The sequence below is a fragment of the Sus scrofa genome, chromosome 7 (genome assembly GCF_000003025.6).
Source record: "Sus scrofa isolate TJ Tabasco breed Duroc chromosome 7, Sscrofa11.1, whole genome shotgun sequence".
Taxonomy (NCBI): domain Eukaryota; kingdom Metazoa; phylum Chordata; class Mammalia; order Artiodactyla; family Suidae; genus Sus; species Sus scrofa.
Genome location: NC_010449.5, coordinates 11,543,669 through 11,566,710, shown reverse-complemented (window position 1 = coordinate 11,566,710; position 23,042 = coordinate 11,543,669). Strand labels below are relative to the sequence as shown.

The following is a 23,042-nucleotide window of genomic DNA, read 5'->3' as shown; positions in this document are numbered from 1 at the left end:
TCTGTTGAGGAGGATTTTTAAAGCAAACTCAATTTTCTTTTCTCGGTGAGAACTCGAACCTGTAAGTCACAGAATATTTTTTTCAACCAAAACCTGGTTACCAGGGTTTCAAGACCTAAAAATGTGAATATATCACGAGCAACAATGTGCAGAGCTGTGTAGACCTGCTGGTTAAACAAACATGTTTTTCCAGCAATTGCTGACAGCGAAGTCTGAAAGGAGCACATGACCTTTATGAGGCTATAAAGGTTAGGGCATCAGAAAGACCATCAGTCAGGATGAATGGCTTCTGTCACTGAAAAATGGTTTCTCGGCCCAGCTGGCCCCCAGAGGAGCGGAGGAAAGGGCAAGACTGATAGCCTGGTGGGTGACTAAGCCCCTCCCAGCCCATCCCTCATTGACCGGCTCCGGGGCATCTGCATTCAGGGCCAGGAGCCTGCCTGGGCTGACAGGCCACCGGGGAGAGTGGGCAGTGGGCTGAGGAATCTCACACTTTCTCACCCTCAAAAAACAAGACAAAGAGCACAGAAGGGGACAAGCATCAACTCTGAAAAGCGAAGGAATAAAGTGTTTTTGCAGCCTGGGGTTTCTTAAAGCCCTACACTCGAGAAGATGAAGTCTCTAAGGTCAACCTCAAGACTCCTGGTCCATCTTTGGATCTGAACAAAGAATCTCTAACTACTCACAATAAACTGGGGCAGAGAGAGACACCTTCCAAGTGAGCGTGAGAGTTAACACGGAAAACATTCCACAGACACACACACGAGCAGCTCCACATGTTGTAGAAGATTTGGTAATCTGCAGAATAAAAATCTAAGTATAGGAGAACTCAACACAGAAACAGTTGCACTGTAATAGGATTTGTTTTCCAGCTTCTTCAAATAAATTCTGTGGATCTGCTACTGTATCACACACACCTCCACCCACCCTCCAGCCAGGGAAGGAATGTCTTGAAAATCCTACAAGCGCATTTTATAGTCTCTGGGAACAGCACAAACAACTTCTCAAGTGACAAGAGAGTCCCCTTAAACAGTCAGATGGATTTAGCTGGAAATACTAAATACCGAGTAGCTTAGTGAGCAGCTCAGCAAGTCAATGTACAGTGCATATGATAAAACATATCCCAGCTGAGTGTGGACAACACAAATTGATTAAAGATGCTGAAAATCTAATACATGACCTTAATTTCTTCAGAACTGCAGGCTTTTACAGCTCTTAGAAGAGACGGGCATGCGTTAGACCGAGAACAGGACAGCAGCCAGGCCTGCTGTTCTGAGCACTTGCCCAGCCCTGGGCACTGGGCTAAGCGCATCACTCTTGCACTTAGTCCTAACAGATGTATCCTCAGGAAGCTATTATTCACATGCCACGTGACCCACCCATCTTCCTGGTTAGTCATCACCGAAATCTATAAAGCTTCTCACCCCAGAGGCAAGGGGCCTAATGCTCCCAGGAAGAGACATCCACACACTAAAGTCTCAGGGGCCAGGACAGTCCCAGGTGCTCATGTGTCTCTCCAAGGTCCTGTGTGGACCAAAAGAATGGGAAAAGGAGACAAACAGAGACAGGCTGGTTATCCTGGTGGACAGGTGTCACTGGGACCCGCTACCACCCTTGGCACAATTCCTGCTGATAAGGTCAGTAATGTCGCACGCTCAGGGGTACAGCCCTCGCTGTGCACCAAGTATTTGAAACATACGAGCTTTCCGGGATGCTCTTATCAACTACAAGGTTACTCGCAACCTCCAGGTCTCCCCATCACATGGCGCATTTACAGCCAGCACAGTGCTCTCTAACACACAGAAATCAAAGAGCACTCCCGGAGTTTCCGTTGTGGCTCAGCGGTAACGAACCTGTCTAGTACCCAGGAGGACATGAGTTTGATCCCCGGCTTTGCTCAGTCGGTTAAGGATCCGGGGTTGCCATGGCTGTGGTGGAGGCTGGCAGCTGTAGCTCCGATGAGCCCCCTAGCCTGGGAACCTCCATATGCCGCCGGTGCGGCCCTGAAAAGACAAAAAGACAATAATAAATAAATAAAAATTTTAAAAAGACCAAAAACAAAAAAACAAAACAAACAAAAAAACAAAAAAAAAAAAAACACAAAAAAACAAAAACAAACAAACAAACAAAAAAACAAAACAAAAAAACCCATGCACTCCTATTACCTCTTTAAAGATAAGGAAACTAAAACTGTCCAAAGTTGCAGCCACATATGAGAAAACCAGTGTTCTGATCTCAACCATTAGGTCAAGTGGCCCCAAATGGGGGAGAGAGAGGGAGGGAGAGGACTGACAACAAACACTTACACCTAGACTCCACATGTACTGCTGCTCTTAAAAAATCCACTCCCAGAGATGCCCCTGTGGCTCAACGGGATCGGTGGCATCTTGGGAACACTGGGTTGCAGGTTCAGTCCCCAGTCCAGCACAGTGGGTTAAGGACCCGGTGTTGATGCAGCTGCGGCTTGGGTTGTGATTGCAGCTCGGATCTAAGCCCCGGCCCAGGAGGAACTCCATATGCTGCAGGGCAGCCAAAAATGCAAAAACAAACAGAAAACACACTCTCAACCCATACTCCAATTCTTAAACATTCACTTGCCTCAACAGGAAGGAAAAAAGCAGCAGCTGCTGCAGCAGGAGATCTTTTTAAAAAGGTGAAAAGGCCATCCTATGAAAGCATCAATTACAGACAGAGCTGGTGAGCACCACCCCCAGAGGCACACGGGGAGACCCTGGTCCTGCCTGCACAACCCAGCCCCCCAGTGCCCAGACAGCAAGGGTGAATCCCCACCAAGGCAAGCAGGGGGCAGAAACGTGAGAAACTCGTACCAATGACTGCCTGCTGGCCCTTACACAACACACCCCCCTCGTGTGACTCCAAAAGCAATTAAATCATTCCAGCGGGAGTCTGATGACATATATTTAGAAAAGCCTTGTGAGAAATGTCCCTCTTCAGAAGGAGGAGGGCAGAAGCAGCAGCAATGGCCATTCCTCCCACTTTTAAAAGCAAAAAAGCATTTGGAGAACACACAAAACAGGGCACCGGTTCTTCTGTGCAAAGGAGAGATCACCTCGCCACTGAGGACAAGCCAAAGCCAGATTCACTCCCGACAAACACATTAATTCTCTCCCCCTATCTCACTTAACCTGCTGGAAAACAATTACCGATGATGAGAGAACCTCTCAAAACTGAGCCACTTCACATATCAACTTGTAACATAAATACCCACAGAGGCGCGCTTTGAGTATGTTGTTCTGCGGCCAAATACAGCGATTACTAAGGGCTCTACTCTGAGGATCATCTGAGGTTCTGTATATATGAGGGTATTTTGGAAACTCTGAGAGCCATGGAAATAGAAGTTGCTGGAGGCATTGTTGTTGTAACCCCTGAGTGCTGACGGGGGTTAAAAGCGCGCCTAACGCTGCCCATGTCATTTTAGATTATGCATTTTAATAAACACACCCATTGCCCTTAGGATGCTCGGAGGATTATAAATGCGGACACTCCAGTCCTCTGTAATGTTCGCACAAATAAACATCTGCTTGGGGACTGTCTTGCTGGGTCAGGGCTCCTATTCGCAGGAGGCTGGGGCTGCCCCTGCCAGACCCAGTGAGACACCCATGGGGCATGGCATGGGGGCGGGGCACTTCTCTCCTGGCACCTGCTTCCGTGAGCCCCACTTCTGCTCTGTGGGGACCCTCACTGCTTCCCTCAGGTTCAAGTTTAGGGGAGAAACAAAAGAAAGCAGGACACCATCTGCAGCTGGGTTCCAGTTCCTTCAAAACCACACAGCCTAAAAAAAAAACTGTTTTCCTGGACAGGCAGCCACCTCAGGATTTGGGGCCAAAGCTACCCCAGTAATACAGTGTTCGTTTTCCACATTTTGTTTGCCATGCGTTTATAATGTCCCCCCATTTCAGTGAAGGTGGTGCTCCCGGAGGAAGATACAGATGCGCTGGCCTTCCCAGGGCACCAATGCCTCTGGCATTTGAAGCAGGGACAGCACCGCTCGGCCAGAGAAACCCGGGTCGTGAGAAGAACAAAAGGGCCGAAGCTTTCCTGTCTCGTGGGACAAAGTCCGAGACTCCGCTCGGCCACACGATGCTCATGGCCTCTTCCAGGTCTTTCCTGTTAGAAAACCTTAACACGTTTTCCACCTGAGCCCGAAATCAAAAGGAAACGGAGATGATCTGTCTCTAGATTTTACCTTTTGAGAAATGAGGGAGTAAAACCAAGGCAGGTATCCATCCAACACCAAGGCGAGGGCTGGGAAAAGCAGCGCCCTGGACTCACTTTCAAACTACTCAGCCTTCTCTCCCCACGCTGTCAGAACTTTCTTTAATCTTAGGAACTTGCTTACGTTCACCAAGTGGCCTTTAAAGGCTGGGAATGGGGAGTTCCTGTTGTGGCTCAGCGGGTTAAGAACCTGACAGAGTGTCCATGAGGATGGGGGTTCTGTTCCTGGCCTCGCTCAGTGGGTTAAAGGATCTGGCGTTGCCACAAGCTGTGGCAAAGGTCGTGGGAACGGCTCAGATCTGGCGTTGCTGTGGCGGCCGTGGAGTAGGCCAGTGGCTGTGGCTCCAATTTGACCCCTAGCCTTCCATATGCCACAGGTGCGACCCCAAAAAGACAAATAAAAAATGAAAATAAAATAAAACCTGGGAAGGGGGGTGAGGGGTGAGGGAAGCACAAGAAGCCTTCTTGTGTCCCAGTGTCCCACACAGGGCCTTCTAACACACTTGGCAAGTCCAAGTGGCTGGGCGCGTGGCTTGCGAACCTGCTGGCACCTGCCTGTTGTGCCTTAGGAAGTAAGCAGGCATCAGGGCCTTGCAAAACGGTCAAGCCTGGAGCTCGGCAGGTGCTCTCTGAACCTGAAGGGGGCCTCCTCTGAATCCCAGAGAGAAGAAACAAAAAGTCGGCCGGTGCTGTACTGGGTGAGCCTGAGCAGTTCTCCCACGTACACAACCACCTACCAGCTGTCCACCTTCTCTACAGACCAAACACTGGCCAAGGCCACGCCGACAGGCCAGGAAACACCTTCCTTCCCACTGTGAACTTTCTGTTACAGGCGAACCCTCCTTGGGAACATTCGTTTCATTCTGTTGTTACAAGTCACATTTAAACAAAAATCCCCTTTAAAACTGAGGGGTACTCACGATGAAATCCCATTACAAGGAATCTCAAGGAATTCTATTCTATAGTTAAAAAGAAGTGGGTCTCAGGGAAAACACAGAGCAGTTAAGACAACTTCCAGCTGCCATGGGGATCACGCCCATGTTTGATCCGTTACTTATTCATCATGGAAACAGAGTTCTCGTGATCCCAGCCTGACTACTCGTCCTGGGGTTCACGGCTGATATTCTGCAACACACACTCCAGAGGGTAGGACAAGGCAGAGGGTTTCCTGTGGGTCATGGCAGGGACAAAAGAACAAGATACAGATGGGGACGGATGAGGCAGCTCCCCTGACCTCAGGCTCTTGGCTCCACGCTTCTCTCCTCTTTTCTGACTCCCTTCCCCCAACCCCGCTAATCTCCTTCAGTCATCAGGCCCCTGCCCCACCCCGGCCCCGCCGTCTCCACCTGCACATTTTTGTCCTTGCATCCTCCATCACGTGCCATGGCCACATCTCAGTCCGGTTACCTCTGGCCAGGAGACTGCCTGCCCTTTCAACGTGCTTCCTCTTCTTCAAGTCACTTCCCTTTATGAAATCCTCCTAATTGATGTCGGCTTCATCTTTTCGGAATGTCACTCCAATTAAGTCACCTCCCTGCTGAAAAGCCACTGGGCAGTTCCACGACCAACCTCGATTTGGGGGACTACTCCCCCCCACACACGGTTAACACTCGAGGGAAAAACGTAAGTCCCTCCATCCCTGACATGCATCTCCTCGATGTCCCTTCCCCTTCTCTACTGTCCCTGCTTGCTGACAGCACGAGGAAGCCGATCACAACAGCATCTTCCCAGAAGCACCCTGGAGCGCCCTTGTAGACGTGATGCCTCCCTCTTTTGATTCCCATCACCTGCCGCTCTTGCAGACTTGAATCATCGTCTTCCCGCGCGTAAGAACACGGACTCCGACCTTAGCTGTGTCTGTCTAGAATACACTTGCTTGGATGACGTTACGCCATCTCTGCACTTTCAGAAGGATCCAAAACCAGCTTCGCCAATAACCAGCTCTGCAGTCTTCACCACCTGCTCAACATACCTCTGTTCCACCTTTCACCCAAAGCTTTCGAGTCCATCCCTTTAAGCCCGAATTCAACACTGGACCTACCATGTCCGTTGTGAACATGCTTGTGGGTTTTTCCTTTCCTGGGGGTTGACTGGCATGAAGATGAAGCATTGTTGGCGGCTGTTTTGACGTCTTCTGTCTCATCATCTTCCTCCTCGACATCCTCCTCGTCCTGAGAGCTTCCGAAATATACCATGCTGTTGGGCAGCGCAGGAGAACCTGGTGGGTTTGAAAGAAGGCGCATAAACACAGGCCTGGATCCCCACCCCTTCCAGGGGAGCACTTCACGTGGAGGCACTTACTAGGCTCCACACTTACATTCTCATGACGGAGCAGATAAAACAAAGCTATTCATCTCTAATGCCATTTTTAATTTATTTTTCAAACATTCCCCAGGAAATGTAACTCCATCTGTGTCCTTAACAGATTTCAAGAAAAATCCCCCCAGCAGGGGGAATATGCCATTCGCCAAACACAACAAATCAAAATTTTAAAAAATCTCATTTGAATAGTACTTGAGAAGCGGGGAGGGGGGGAGATGACAACCAAGGATTGGATTGAGCAAGAAAAAAAAAAAAAAAAAATCAGTAAATAAAGTAACAACCAGTGTCAAGGACGAGAGACGATTCTGGATTATATCTTTAACATACCAGACTTGAAAAGTATGAATTCAGGCAAGCGAATTTAAATGAAAGAGAAGACAATCAGAGAGAAGCAAGTGGTAACAGAGAATACACTCTCTCCTTGTGTAAGGAAACTCATATTCCTATGGATGAATGACAGGAATGGATGCCCCACAATCACAATATATTTGGAAGCTACTTTGATATTCTGATCAGGTTAACAGCATGTAAAACTATTAAAATAAATTCCTGCATAACACTAACTAAAAGGCTGGTTCAAAAATACAAAACAACCAAAAACCCCTCCTCAGAGAGGAGCTGACAAACGTCACTGCATTTACACCTTCACCTCCCCATCCCCAAATGTTTTTGTTTCTGAACATACAGAACAGTAACAGCAAAAAAATGAGCTCAAAATTACAAAGATGCACAAAATACAGCTCTTCCTTAGCAAATCTCGACAATTCAGGAGGAGGTCTGCTGGAGTTCCCTAACGGCTCAGCAGCAAAGGAACAGGCACTGTCACGACGATGGTATGGGATGGATCTCTGGCCTGCCAACTTCTGCATACCTCGAACGCAGCCAAAAAAGTAAAAAGATCTGTCAATTCATTGGTATACTGTTTGGGCCCCGAGGCTGCTGAAGTCCAAAAAAGTGATCAATTAATGGATTAAAAATTTTCAAAATCCTCCCAATTACTTCCTGGCAACGATTTCAATCGTTTCCCCTATTAAGTATCCTGGGAAGAGCTACATTCAAGTAACAGAAGAACTAATACAGGTAAAATTCATTTCTCCTCATGCCAGTATCCTGTGGATGAGCTAACACTCCAGTAATTATCAGTCAAGACTCAAGTCACTGCATTTGCTCTCCTTCCCAAACTGAGGCCTCACACTTCAGCCGCAATGGTCAGGACCACTTCTGTGCCACTGGGGTGCTACACGCTCTAACAAGGAGTCGGACATCAATCAGCGGTTTGGGCAGCTAAGTAGCAAATGAACCCCCTCCCCAGCTCTCAGAAATCAGAGTCAAAGCAGGCACCCTTCCTCTGGCTCTAGTCATGACCTGCCCAAGTTACATGGGTTACACCACTGGACAGAAATGAGACTCCAAAAGGATCCATGTGACAAAAAGACCCTCAGTTATCAGAAGTGGATGCAGGGAGTGCCGGTTGTGGTGCAGGGGAAACAAAGCCAACTAGGACCCATGAGGTTGCAGGTTCGATCCCTGGCCTCACTAAGTGGGTCGGAGATCCAGTGCTGCCAAGAGCAGTGGTGTAGGTCGCAGACGCAGCTCGGATCCCAAGTTGCTGTGGCTGTAGCTCTGACTCGACCCCTAGCCTGGGAACCTCCACATGCCACAGGTGCAGGCCCCCTGCAAAAAAAGCAAAAAAAAAAAAAAAAAAAAACCAAAGTGGATACTCTCCGACAAAAGCCATTTCCTTAGTATTCTTTCCTTCAATTGATCATTTCCATTTAGAAGCAGGTTCTCATCAGAAGGAAGGTCTGACATGGGCTTGGGGGAAAACTGTCTAATCAAGTAGATGTTAGAGATGAGGTTTTTAAAATAAGGAAATATCTGCCCGTATTTCCACTAGAACAATACACACACACACACGCCTTTGTACAAGTTTTACAACTGATACAGACTGACTAGAGAGAGGCCACACTACCCTTCCCAGCTTCCTAGCTGCGAGTTTTCAGTTGGGACCTGCCATCCACATATATATACACAGAGTAAGTACCTCCACAGCCAAATATATCAATAGTGCTGGATCTTTTCCTAAATCTCACTTCATAAGTACTTGAGAAAAATCACGTACCAGCATTCAAAAGAGGTTCTAAGGGGGAAAATAAAAACAACATGAAGAGGGGAGGGGAGGGCTCCCGCTCATTCCAGCATGGAAATGATGCAAGTTACCTGCTGTCAGACAAGCACCTGGGGACTTCAACACTTTAAAGTTACCGACTTGGCTATTCAACTTCCCTCCTTCAGTAAAATGAAAAGGAGTCGGTTAACGATTAAAGAAATCTCCCCAAGTACTTTCAAGATCAAAATATCCATGCCGAATTTTTTTAAAGAGCCTTCCTATACACTATCTTGGACGCACGGACCAGAGGCTGCAATCAGAAAGTGGATTAGTACTGAAAAGCGCGGGTTGTTGTGTAGACCCTGCAGTACCTTCCACAGCCAGCTCTGCCATCTGTTGGAAGGAAGAAGGATTAGGGGAAAAGGAAGCCATCGCCCCCAGCCTTCCCCTTCCCAGTGCCCCTCCAGAGAAAAGGCCACCAGCCCTGCCACTGAGGCCCTCTGGGAGTCACTTTAAAGGGGAGAAAATAAGTCTACATTTCAAAGAGCATCAGGCAGAACCCACAGGGAACACATGAGAAATGACAAATTAATAACCACCCACACAATCTGTTGAGGATTTTTTGAAACTCAAGCCCAAAGTGCGAAGGCTATAAGTCTTCCTTACAGGCCAGACTCTGAGGATGGGGTGAGAACCAAGTTCACGTTCCAAAGAACTAAAAGGGAGGAAACGTGCGGGAGCTCAGTTCAGAATTGAAGTTCTATTAATATCCTCAAGAAAGTATATCAAAGTAATTTCATCAACAAAAGCAGAAAACAACGACTCTTATGAACGCCTTTGTTTAAGGGGCTTCTCAGCAAATAAACCAACGGTTGGTTACATATTCTAAAAGGCACAAAAATGTGAAATACAAACCTGAAGATGGGGGATGGGGGAGCACAGTGTCAGGGGTGTCTCAACCCAAGATTTTTCTGATGGAACTGGCCCTGCAGTCAGAGATGGGAAAGGACACAATCTCTCCTAAGTATGGGGGCATCGGGGATAAAGCAGACTGCTTTCACCTGACAAGGTGATTTGGGTTCTCATCAGATGACTGACCTGCTGGTCTGGACCTAAAGATAAAACCATCAACAAAATAAGAGGCAATGCAGACTCTCAAATCAAATGGGGAATGGAGGAGCTCGTGCGATAGGAGGAAAACTTGCAGAAGGGCTAAGTGGAGGAAACCCATCACTCGCATCAGTGCTTAAGAATGATGAGCCTTGGAGTTCCCGTCGTGGCGCAGTGGTTAACGAATCCGACTAGGAACCATGAGGTTGTGGGTTTGGTCCCTGCCCTTACTCAGTGGGTTAACGATCCGGCGTTGCCGTGAGCTGTGGTGTAGGTTGCAGACGCGGCTCGGATCCTGTGTTGCTGTGGCTCTGGCGTAGGCCAGTAACCACAGCTCCGATTCGACCCCTAGCCTGGGAACCTCCATATGTCGCAGGAGCGGCCCAAGAAATGGCAAAAAGACCAAAAAAAAAAAAAAAAAGAATGATGAGCCTCGGGGGAGAGCCAGTTACCTACTAACAGAAGCAAGGTGCCTGTGTTCAAATGCCAGGCCTCCACCAATCCTCTCTTCCACAGGCGTGCCAATCGTCATGGACAGCACAGCCTTACCTCCAGTTCGTTCAGGAACCACCACCAGTCCAAGACCAGGTCATCAGGAGTGGCCTCATGAACGATTACCTTTTCCCCCAGAACAGAGAGACCTCCAGAATTTTACGAGCCAATTGAATATGTAACTATTAACCTTGCAGTCCAACTGAAGCAAGCAGAAAAACTAAATCACACACAGTCTCACCTTGCATATTCTAAAACTTGGTCAGCATGCAGCTACTGAAAACCCCTCTCAGACTCACTGACAGATCCATCTCCGAAGCCATGGAAAGGCCAAGCCAACATTCCAGATCGGGAGAAACCACAGCACTGGCCACAAGCAGCAAAAGCAGCTTCTGTCTCTCTCTGTGACTCCAAACCACTAAGATCATCTCACGGTTCACAAAGTAATAGCGAAACACTGACTGCTGCAAGCTAATACCTAGGAAATACCTATAAAACAACCTCACATACACAGAGGAAAACCAAAAGCATCTGAGGTACCAGACTAGTTAAGACATATTCCTTCTTAGATACAAGCTGGATTGTCCAATTTACAATTAAGTTTAGAGGAGGAAGAATCTGCTAGATACACACACACATACAAGATGAAGGATAGGAAAGGATGTATTTAAACCCTCAAGGTACCCAGCAGTCTGGGCTATTTATCAGTGATGAAAATTATCCCACATTCCTCAGTATAAAATGAGTGAATGGGTACATTACATAATCAAATTGAGCCTGCACGAATAGAAAGTTAAATTAGGAGTTCCCATTGTGGCACAGCAGAAACGAATATGACTAGGAACCATGACGTTGAGGGTTCAATCCCTGGCTTTGCTCAGTGGGTTAACGATCCGGCGTTGCCGTGAGCTGTGGTGTAGGTTGCAGACGCGGCTCGGATCCTGCGTTGCTGTGGCTCTGGTGTAGGCCGGTGGCTACAGCTCCAGTTCGACCCCTAGCCTGAGAACCTCCATATGCCTCGGGAGCAGCCCTAGAAAAGGCAAAAAGACAAAAATAAAAAATAAAAAATGTAACAGCAAGAGAGAGCTGGGAAACACAACAAGGAAAAGCTTCCTGAAAAGCAGCCCGCCCTTTCCATCACAGGGCTCTGCTGCAAAACACCAAAACACACAGAAGCTCAAACAAGGGGTCTCGGAAAGGGCCCAGCGAAAGCCCCGCCCCTGGCTGGGGTCCTCAGGTGGGTGCTCCCGTAGCAGGTACCAGCGCATTCACAGAGTTAACTGACGGCAGAGGCTGATGACCCAGAACTACACCACCATCTCCTAAACAAACCCCAGTTTTAAAGAAGTCATCAGTAAAATGTTTTTAATGTTTTAAGAGGGCTAAGGATTGCATAGAGTATTGGGGGGAGGAATTAATACCTAATAAAATATACACTTGTATTTAGCTCTTTTCTCTTTTTTTCTTTTGCGGGCTGCACCTGCAGCACATGCAAGTTCCCAGGCTAGGGGGTGAACTGGAGCTGCAGCTGCCAGCCTACGCCACAGCAACGCAGGATCCTTAACCCACTGAGCAAGGCCAGGGATCCAACCCACATCCTCATGGATACTAGTCAGGTTCTTAACCTGCTGAGCCACAAAAGAACTTCATATATACGTGTATTTAGTACATACAGGCTTCTATTAAAATTGCAGGCAGATTTTTCTCTCCTGATTATTCAAGCGCATTAGCAAACGTGAAAAAAAAATCTGAACTTGGATCAGTCGGTGGAATCGGAGTGCAGAACGCATCTGCGCTTTGCCAAAGCCGTATTTCATTACTTTTCAGAATTAGCTGGCAATGTCTCCATAATATTTACTGAAGTGAAAACCAAATGTTTTCATCTGGACAAAAATCAAACTGTGGTATGTTACAACCACAACAGAAATCATTTTAATCCAAAAGCTTGCTTTCTCTAATTTGGGCTGTGGTTTCTATAAAATTGGATTCTTCTCATGAATCATGTACACATACAAGCCCTCTTTCTCATTATCTTCCCTCCCCCGACCAGTTCTTTATCTTAACAAGCTAAACATAGCTCAGCTCAATTTGGAAAGACCCTAAAGGGATTCCCTCATGCTGCCCCTTAGCTGGGAGTCAAACTCCGTAGCTTAACCTAATAAATTCTGGGCTGCCCCCTGATTTGGAGTGTTCAGTGGTTGATCGTTAGGATACACGAACAGAGTGAAAGAACCAGTGCCTACTGTCACACTAAAGTGAAAAACAAAACTTCAAGAGTGAGCTGGTAGGGAGTGGGGAAGGGAGAAAGGGATAGAATTTACTGATTTTTAGAGGGGAGGGGCAGGGAGGGGAAAGAGGAGAGAGCAGAGAGTTCCAACCTGAAACTGGAGTCACAGAAGCAACTGGGTGCAACTGCCGAGGTCCATTAACCCCACTGTGTATGAGGAGCAGGAGCCCAAACGCACCAGATGGCCACACACTCTGCACACACGTGCACCCACACATGGACACGCCCAGTGCCCTGGGGACTGTGAAAGGACTCCAACACAATGAAGGACGACCTCAATCTCTTCCTCGTTGGCCTTTAAAATATACCAGGGAAGGAGTTCCTCTCATGGCTCAGTGGTTAACAAATCCGAATAGGAACCATGAGGTTGTGGGTTTGATCCCTGGCCTTGCTCAGTGGCTTGGGGATTTGGCATTGCTGTGAGCTGTGGTGCAGGCCGGTGGCTACAGCTCTGATTAGACGCCTAGCCTGGGAACCTCCATATGCCACTGGTGCGGCCCTAGAAAAGACAAAAAAAATAAAATAAAAATAAAATGTACCAGGGAAGAAGAACTGACACCAGGACTTCCCAAACCTCGCCCACTTCCCTATGCCCTAAGATGATGTGCTGTATCCATGCAATGCTTTCTTCAAGGTGGTACACATTCATGATTTAAATGGCTTTTCTCGATTACATCAATAGAAAATCATTATCATGTGTCCTCAAGAAAAGTGAGTTAGCATTATTAGAGAAATGCAAATCAAAACCACGATGAGGTACCACCTTACACCAGCCAGAATGGCCATCATCCAAAAGTCGACAAACAAGAAGTGCTGGAGAGGGTGTGGAGAAAAGGGAACACTAGTACACTGTTGGTGGGATTGTCAATTGGTGCAACCACTGTGGAAAGCAGTATGGAGACTCCTCAGAAAACTAAACATAGAACTACCATTGGATCCAGCAATCCCACTCCTGGGCATCTATCCAGAGAAAACCATGACTCGAAAAGACATATGTACTCCAATGTTCATTGCAGCACTGTTTACAATAGCCAAGACATGGAAACAACCTAAATGTCCATCAACAGAGGAGTGGATCAAGAAGATGTGGCACATATACACAATGGAATATTACTCAGCCATTAAAAAGAACAAAATACCGCCATTTTTAGCAACATGGATGGACCTAGAAATTACCATGCTAAGTGAAGTCAGTCATACAATGAGACACCAACATCAAATGCTTTCACTGACATGTGGAATCTGCAAAAAGGACAGACGGAACTTCTTTGCAGAACAGATACTGACTCACAGACTTTGAAAAACTTATGGTCTCTAAAGGGGACAGTTTGCGGGGGTGGGGGGATGCGCTAGGGTTGTGGGATGGAAATCTTATAAAATTGGATTGTGGTGATCATTGTACAACTATAAATGTAATAAATTCATTGAGTAATAAAAATAAATATAACACTGTGATAATTTTCACAGTGTATTCTGCCCAGTAAAAATAAAAAATAAATAAAAATAAACATTTGGGTTGTTTCCAAAAAAAAAAAAAAGGCAAGTTAGTATCATGACAATTTTAACACTTGGCTAACGTCATTCCTGGCACCGCCATGGACACAAGCAGCAGGGCTCAAAGAACAGCCATCCAGCCAATGGCCAAACACAACAGGAGCGCCAATTCTTTCTGGGCTAAGGAGGAGCCTGGGCAACAACGCCTGCCCCAGGACGGCTCTCCTTTTCTGTACACGCACCCCCAAAACGGTACCAATCACTGAAACATCCAGGAGGAAGCCTCAGCCCGGCAGTCTTGGGCCCACTTGTCAGGAGACTCAGTTTACCTGTCTGTACAATGACCTGAATGGCTTCAGACACAAGGAATGTGGTGACCCCAAGGGCTGCGAGGTACACATGAAAAGCTGTACTGTAAACACCCACACTTCAGTGCCATGATTAGGCAGATACGTGGCTGCAGCGAAAAACTCACAATTATAAAAGCAGGCTGTCCCTTTCCACAGGTAAGAGCAAAGGCAACTGGTTTCCTCTCTATTTGCCTCATTTAGGAAAGTTAGCAGATTGGTGACGAGAAGGTGGCGGGGGCGGGGGTGGGGGGATGGGGGAGGGATGGAAACAAAATGAACTCAACATTTAGAATTTCTGGAACCTAGAAACAGGTGGCAGAGTGATGCCTTATGAGAGACGGAAAGCTTCAGCCCATGAGTCTTTTTTCAGGAACAGGGAGGAAGTGATGACATGACTGTCACCTCAGCAGCCCACACCCACCTTCATGACCTGCTCTCAGGTGCGCCTGTCTGACCCCACCTTTAGGAAATGCCCCACGTCAGGGCATGTGTCCCTCTGCAAGAGCCCCCCTGACATGTCAAATGACAGCAAGGAAAAAGGAACGTTTAATTAAGAGCTGGAATAATCTCCTCACTACCTGTCCCATGATGTTGTCTGTACCGCAGCTTGAAACATACACAAATTACACATCCAATCAAATGCAATGAGGTCTCTTACACCTCACGGTAAATGAATGCACAGTAGCCACGGTGGGCTCAACCCACCCACTGCATGCAGAAGCAGAAAAAGTCAGGAGTTCCCATCGCGGCTCAGTGGAAAGGAATCTGACTAGTATCCATGAGGTTGCAGGTTTGATCCCTGGCCTCGCTCAGTGGGTTAAGGATCTGGCATTGCTATGAGATGTGGTGTAGGTCACAGATTCGGCTTGGACCCCACACTGCTGTGGCTGTAGTGTAGCCCAGGGGCTACAACTCTGATTCAACCCCTAGCCTAGGAACCTCCACATGCTGCACGTGCAGTCCTAAAAAGACAAAAAAATTAAAAAAATTAAAAAGTCAGAAATAACTTCATCACAGCCACACAGATGCTATCTGAACACCAAAGTCTGTGCTCTCTCCACCGTGAAAGCATCCACAAATCCTAACAGAGACACAAATACAGGAGGAAGGGGCACTATGCCTTTGGGACACAGATATTTATGGCTTTAGTGCTGTCGGTTGCCAGTAAGGTGCTCAACAAACAAAACAGGACTCCCCCTATTTCCAGGTGTTTCCCCCCATATACCTTCTCTAAACAGATTTCAGAAAGGCCAAGAAATACTAAGGGAATCTCCAGAAACTAAGGGGAAGGCCAGAGGCCATGGTGAGAAGGATGCTGAATCCATGCCAGCAGCCACTAGCCAGGGGCAGAAGGGTGCCTGCTTCAGGGACGGCAAAGCCTGGTCAGAGGCCAGCTAGCCTGGAGCCGGGCCAGTCCTCTGAGCAAAATGTCTTAGAGTCTTAACCACTGATCAAGGTCACAGAGCAATTAAAGGGGATCCATTCTTCTCCTGCTTGGTGCTTAAGGATTCAGTGGTTTCATATTTCTTTATAACTAGTCTGATAAACTATCCTGGCAAGTAAATTGCCTGCTCAGCACAACTCAGCCAAGGAACACGGACTCTACTGGAAAACCAAGCGAACAAGGAACATAAGGCCTGTCTGACCTGGAGAAAAGGGAGGGTAGCCGGCGTGATCTCGAGGCGGTGAGAGTACATCTTTTACATCTGTCTTGTTACCACTCCCAAAAATTAAGATGTGACACCTCTCAAAAGGATCCCCCCAAAAGAAGGTGTGTACCACTGTGCCGGGGGCCTTCCTCCCCCAAGGGTTCAGGTACGTAGAGCGCTCCCACTTCACTCAGGAAGTTCACTGCAAGCGCCACCGTGTTCCCGCAACTGGAGGACTACTTAACTGCTTTCTAGCAGGTTAATCCCCTTTCATTCTGGGACCTCTCAATCACCCCCCAGGCTTCTACATTTGCCCTACTTAGAACTTACTCAGTACCCAATGCCAGTCCTGGTCAAAATACGTGCTCCTTGGTGATACCACCGGCAACGGCCTTCAGAGCAAATTCCCTTCAGAGCAAATTCCAGGGCTGTGAATGCACAAGCATTCAACTCGGCTCGATTTCAGACCGCCCCTCCCCGCCCCCGCCAATTTCAAACAGAAGGCGGCTCCTCTCCCTTTTCTTCCGCCTAAATTTGATGGGTAGAAGTTAAGTAGGTTAAGCCCACAGTGATGGCTACATGCAGCATCCGGCCCCGTCTCGTACCCGAGAATTTAATTCCACGGCAACTGTGTGCTAACCACATACCCATTTTGCTAATGAGGGCACTTGGGCTGAGAATGCTTTAAGTCACCTGCCCAAGATGCCCCAGAATCATTCACCATCTGCCTGTATCCCTACAGTAACCTGCGGGATAGGTGTCCTTGGAGCCACTGTCCGATGCTGCCAGGATCATCTTACTCACTAAATGTCTCAGCTGAAAAACCTCAGGGAAGGAAGCCCTAACATCCAGCCCAGGGTCCAGACAATCTGCCACATCTGACCTCCCTGCTTTAACAAGGGGCCTCCAAGCCACAAGCCCAACACCAGGCCGGCCGTGGCAGGGGCTGCTGCAGAACTTTCGCTTTCCACAAAGCCAGCTCCCAGGTCCCATCCTGCCCGAGGCCAGCCCAAAGGGTCCAGCACAGGGCGATGTCTCCTTCCTGCTCCCCACGGGTTCCCTCTACCCTGGCCTTGGCGTGTGTTTAGGGTCTGCTGCGCCCAGCACACCGACAATGCTTTCCGGTCCCTACGCTGTTTTCTAGGTGTCTAGCTAACACATACAAAGGGTGCAATAAAGGCTTGCTGAATAAGCTGGCAACTGAATGGCAGCAGATCATTGAAGATTCTAAGACTTGAGAAACAAAAGGAAAGCAGTCTCCAAGCAGAAAGCACTGCTTGGCCCCACTGAGAGGGTAATTCCTCCAAAACAGGGCTCTTCTTCGGCCACTGTGACGCGGGACTGTGACCCACGGTCAGAAGGAAGAATCACGAGTAGGTGTATTTTCAGGAATCCCCTTTGGGGTGCCCCTTGTTTGTAGTGCCTCATAAAGAGAAAAACATAAATAAGAGAATCATTTAACCTACCACTGCTCTACTGGATTAGGCTTTTTTATCTGCTAATAATCATAGTCAGAACAAAGAGAAGACGACAGAACTCATTAAGAATAACGAGACCAGTGACAGAAAATGCAGGGGCAGTACGATTCGCCAGGCCACAGGGGGCACGCCCCTTCCCTCCTCCCAGAGGCCCATACCCAGGAAGGATGTTAATTATGCCTCTGGCAGGAGGGGGGGGGGGGGGCTTCAAAGCAGCCATTTAAAGATAAATACACCGCAGGCAAACACTTCCGGCCGTCTGCACTGTAAACTCTTGCTTTCCTTTGGAGATTTTAGGTCATGATATTAAAAAGGAGAAGGGAGAGCCCTGCCAAACTTAACAGAAAGATCTCTGCGTGCCTTCAAACAGATTTTTTTAAAATCTCTAAAGCTTCTTATCCCTGAATGACTGGTCGGTGTGTTGACATGCACACGGTAATCCCAGAATTATTAACAGTACAGGTTTTGCACCCATCCCAGGTTTTCACTGGGATAAGAGAGTTGTGGGGAGAAGGTTGGGTCTCGGCCCACCGGGTGTCACCAATGGATAACCACACCGAGGCTAAATGAACCCCACTGCTATCTTGCCCTCAGCCTCCAGAGTTATTCTCGTCCATATTCCAAATTAGTGCTGAGACTATTATGGTAATAACTAGGGACTGAAGAAAAGAATGATCCATAATCCTTGGCAACTAACATCACAGCCAGGTGCTTGATTCCTTTATGGTGTCTGTAGCCAGGCTTCCGTTCCTACCCATACTGAGCTTAGCAAGACTGCCTTCTTTACCCAAACAGTGCCTGCGTCACCCAGCGGTGATGGAGTGACTGGGCTCCTAGAAGCCGAACATAAAGTTTGGGGTTCAGACAAGCTCTGTTTTGCTTAGAACCTGCCACAAAAATGAGGAAAGAACTAGGATGCAGGTATGAAAATGTGAACCCAATTCCCACCTGTCAGCTCTGCCTGTGAAGATTCCAGATAAGGCCAAGACTTAAGTGAGGACAGGTGTCACCAGCACTCGATATCCAGAGTTAGAAATAACTTACATATAAACAAAGAATTAGATAAATGAGACATGTACAACAGGGAGAGGGTATTTATATGACTCTGTGTAACAGGAAAAGCAGTGTGCAAAAATAAAAAGGTAATGCAATCCCACTGGGGAAGAGGAGTGTCTTTCTGTCTGTCTGTCTGATTATGCCCAGAGACGGCTTAGTAATATTTTCACCAAGGAGATGGCACACAGTGATTGCCTCTGGGAGACTGGACAAAGGGGATTTTTATCTGGGGGAGTCTGTTTCTTCATTCTTTCTGCTGATCTTCCCTAGAGGAACATGAAATACTTTTAACGCTAAAAAAGTTTAACATCTCATTTTTCTTCAGTGGAAATTGAAAGACAATTATTAAACTGCCACTACAACAGGGATCATCTATTTAACCCTTGTACACTTCAAAATAGGAGTTTTAATTAACTTAAGCAATTGTATATTAAAACATGCCATCTAATGCCACCAAAGCCATCACATTTCCAGGACTGTACACTACTTAGTGAATTACTGATCATTTGGCGCTTTCAGAAATGCCATGTCAGATGAACATAGCTGACCTCACAAAACCATGGTTTTTATTTTGTCTTTCTAGGGCTGCACCTGCAGCATATGGAAGTTCCCAGGCTAGGGGTCAAATCAGAGCTATAGCTGCCAGCCTATGCCACAGCCACAGCAATGCTGGATCTGAACCTCATCTTCAACCTACACCACAGCTCACACCAACGCCAGGTTCTTAACCCACTGAGTAAGGCCAGGGATCGAACCTGTGTCCTCATGGATCCTAGTTGGGTTCGTTACCACTGAGCCATGACAGGAACTCCAAGCCATGGTTTCTAAAAGAAAGAGATCTCAGAGTTCACAGGTTAAGGATCCAGCCTTGTCACTGCAAAGTTCAGGTTGCTACTGTGGTGCAGGTTCAATCCCTGGCCTGGAAACTTCCACATACCATGGGTAAGGCCAAAAAAGAACAAAATATAAAACAAAACAAAAATAAATAAATAAAGATGCCCCAACACTTTTAATACCTTACATCTAAAAAGAACAGAAAAAGAGTACGAGAATGCAATGTGCTGTGTCAAAACCCCATCACATATCATTTAAAAATGAGTAACATCCTGCTGTATTGCACAGGGAACTCTATCTAGTCACTGGTGATGGAATATGATGGAGATAATATGAGAAAAAGAATGTGTGTGTGCCTATGTATACACACACACATATATGACTGGTTCACCTTGCTGTACTGCAGAAATTGATAGAACACTGTAAATCAACTATAACAGAAAAAATAAAAATCTTCAAGAAATAGAAACAAATAACAAAAACTATTTTATTGCCTGGCTCATAAACGTCAGAATAACCTTCCAAGCCAAAGGGCATTTTTTTCACATCATTTTAACCATCTCTTAGGTTTCACTTATTGAAACCTTTGGTCCATCTGACAAGTCAAAGAAACTGTGTCTGTGAAAAGACACGCTTCTCTTGCGTGAGAGCTGGGCAGGAGGTAATGTTCTCCCCAGGTGCCATTCACCTGAGCGGTAAGCATGCTTCTTCTAGTAGGGCCCTCTCCAAGTCACCCAAAACCACAGAAAATATGATTTTAGGAAGTAATGCATATGTAGGTATAGAACGACACAAATTCCTCTCTAAAAGCCACACCCAGCCAACAGGGAAAAAAAACTTTCATAACTCAATTCCATAATCCGTAAGACAGTTCCCTGATATCTTAATAGAACAAGATCGGGCAATCTCCCTAGAGCCCAGAGTTAATAATAAGGCCTGGCCCCAGGGGCATTAAAAAGACACAAAAGGAGAGTGTGACCCACGCTGAGCTTTAATTATTTACCTGAGCTCCACCCTACGGATGATGACCCTTGACCCCTGAAAGATACAAATCCCTCTGGCTCAAACTCCTTCCTCTGAGCAGCTGGTCCCTCCCTCAGGACACCACACCCTGGCAGCCTGACGCCCTGCTGGTCCTTCTCAGCCTTCACAGCTAACCCTCTCCCCCTCCACCCATCGAGGATCACTAGACTGGCAAGGAGCCACGGCAAAGCCAAGGGAGATGCCAGGAGGAGGCCGGCCACCCCATCCCCCTTTGGGGAAGGCCAAGGGATCCACACTGAAACAGCATTCTCCTCCTTGACGTCTTGGGAGAGGACTAGCAACAGCCTGTAACAGCGAACAGGAAGCTCGGCCCTTCATTTGCTCTTCCCCAGCCCGCAGTCCTAAAGCTAACTGGCAGGCACTGGGGGGCAGGTGTAGGGTGAGGAAGGAGGCCTGAGTGGGGTGTGAGAGCCAGAGCAGGGTTCACACAGGGGCAGTCCGCCCCGGGGAAAGGACCAAAGTCAGAACCGGGGCTCCGTTGGGGGAGGGGTGGCCCACTGGAAAAGAGGGACCAAATAAACACATCACAGATACCTGGAGCCAGCATTCCTAAGTCTGATACAGAAAAAAAAAGAAAACCAGAAGGAAACCCCTTAGGGCTAAACTAAAACTCAAGGTACTGGATTTTAAGAGACCCAGAGACACAGCTATACACACTAAATGAGCACGCGTGTCCATGTGCACATCCATGCCTTTGCTAGTGTACACACACACCCCATTTCCACTCCAATAGCTATGAGCACACCTCACGCCTGTGATCCTAGCTTCCAAAGAGCAGCTGTGTCCCGGGCTCCCCCAGAGAAAGGGCCGCGTCCAGTGCAGAGGGAGGGACTGTTCTGCATGAGCCTGGACATGGTGCTGTGCCGGGGAGCGGGAAGGAAGGACAGCAGGGACATGTCAAAGGGCAAGAGAGCCCGGGGAAGAGGGTCCCATCTGAAACATCAAAATAAACGACAGTGACAGATCACAGCCCTTTGAAGAAGACAGGAAGTGAGTCCCTACAGACACCAACAAATGAGTCAATCGAGTTTCGTGAAGAAATGGAATACAGAGTTTCAAAGAGCCTCCCCATGAAATACTTATAAGGCCGAAAAGGCTCGGCATACAGTGGAGACGCCTGACAGACCCACCCTAATCCAAGTGGTCGCCGTGGGCACTGTCCATCACAGGACAGACTGAAATTTTGTGCCCCAAACAGGGCACAGGGAGAGAAACCAAAACTCACTTCCGAGATGCTCCTGCCAAAAGGGGAAGGGAAAAAAAAAAAAAAAAGGCGGGGGGGGGGGGGGGGGGCTGCACAGAGGCCTCAACTTCTTTCACCATCTTTTGTGTCCTTCCAAAGTGAACTCAGTTCCCAGAGCAAACACTCTCCCCAAAGTGAGCCAGGTAAGGCCAAACCCACCCTTCATGCCAGAGCTGCATCCCCACCAGCACCTTGGGCCTGTGCATATGTACAGACCAGTATTCCCACTGTTGACCATACTTAGAAGGCACGGTCATTCTTCCTCAAGCAGAAGAGCAGGGAAGGGGAACGGACCCTCAGTCAGCAGGGGCGCAATTTCCAGACCTCAGGAAGCTTGACGATGGGACTTTGTACCCATCCACAACTCCCCCGACTTCCCCCCGCTTACCCCCCAAAAAAAGGCCACATTAGCCAAGCACATGTGTGATGGGATGGTGGGCGTCCTAAAAGGATGCGTAATTATGAAAATTACAACTTTCACGGTGACACTGTGTGCTCAGCGGCCAAGAAAGCGAATTCAAGAGTCAAACCAAAAGAGAAGGCAAGAGGCTCAATACTTGGTGAAATTTCTCACTTTCCCCTCTCCCTCCCTCCCTCCCATCAGGCTGGGAATTCACAGATGTGTGGAGCAGAGACCATGCCCTGGAGACAGCCTTGTACCTTTTCTTTCAACCAGGCTGCTCTCCCCAAACTGGAAACTGTCTTACCTCGAAGGCAGAGAAAGGTAAGAAAATCTTCTGTCTTAGGCTTCCTTTTAGAGAGGTCAGAGATTTGAGTAGCTGGAGGGGGTAGCAATGGCTCCACTATCTTTACTGGAGTTGTGCTGGGACTATTCGGCTGGGATTGAGCGAACTTCCTTTGTGCTTGCAGCCTGGGCCTGTGAACGCAAAGGAAAATTAAAACAAAATTAAGCAGAGATTAGAAGAGCTGGATCTATGTGTGGCCTTAAGACCATGACACAAAAGGGAAGAGGGACAGCCTATTTCAAGCAAACTCTTTCTAAGTAAGGATCTGTATCTCTCTCACACTCTCATAAAGCATGAGCCTGCTTTAAAGGGCAATCAATTTGCTTAAAGGGTTATGTTGTACACACTGATACAAAACATACACCGCGAGCCTGTGTGCACGTGTGCATATAAGGCTCATACCTGTGCCCAAACCACACGTGTGCCTGGGTATTTCCAAAACAGCACACATGGGATTGATGGCTTTTGCACTTTGAGCCCACTGTGATGAGAAAACGCCAATCAGATGCCATGTTTATTCAGCATTCTCTGCTCTAAAATGACACTGTCACAACACAAGCACAGGTGCCTTCATATTTGTGTCCACCCAGG

At 47.6% G+C, this 23,042-nt stretch overlaps 1 protein-coding gene across 10 annotated transcripts in view; it reads right to left on the bottom strand.

Annotated features, from left to right (window-relative positions):
* JARID2 (jumonji and AT-rich interaction domain containing 2) overlaps positions 1–23,042 on the bottom strand; it is a 243,473-nt gene that overhangs the window by 35,005 nt on the left and 185,426 nt on the right. For all 10 annotated transcript variants that reach the window (XM_021100205.1, XM_021100206.1, XM_021100204.1 and 7 more), the window contains 2 exons: positions 22,413–22,582; positions 6,278–6,454 (listed from right to left, as the gene is read on the bottom strand). In XM_021100205.1, the coding sequence (XP_020955864.1) occupies positions 6,278–6,454; positions 22,413–22,582 (347 nt within the window). The remainder of the gene's footprint in view (positions 1–6,277; positions 6,455–22,412; positions 22,583–23,042) is intronic.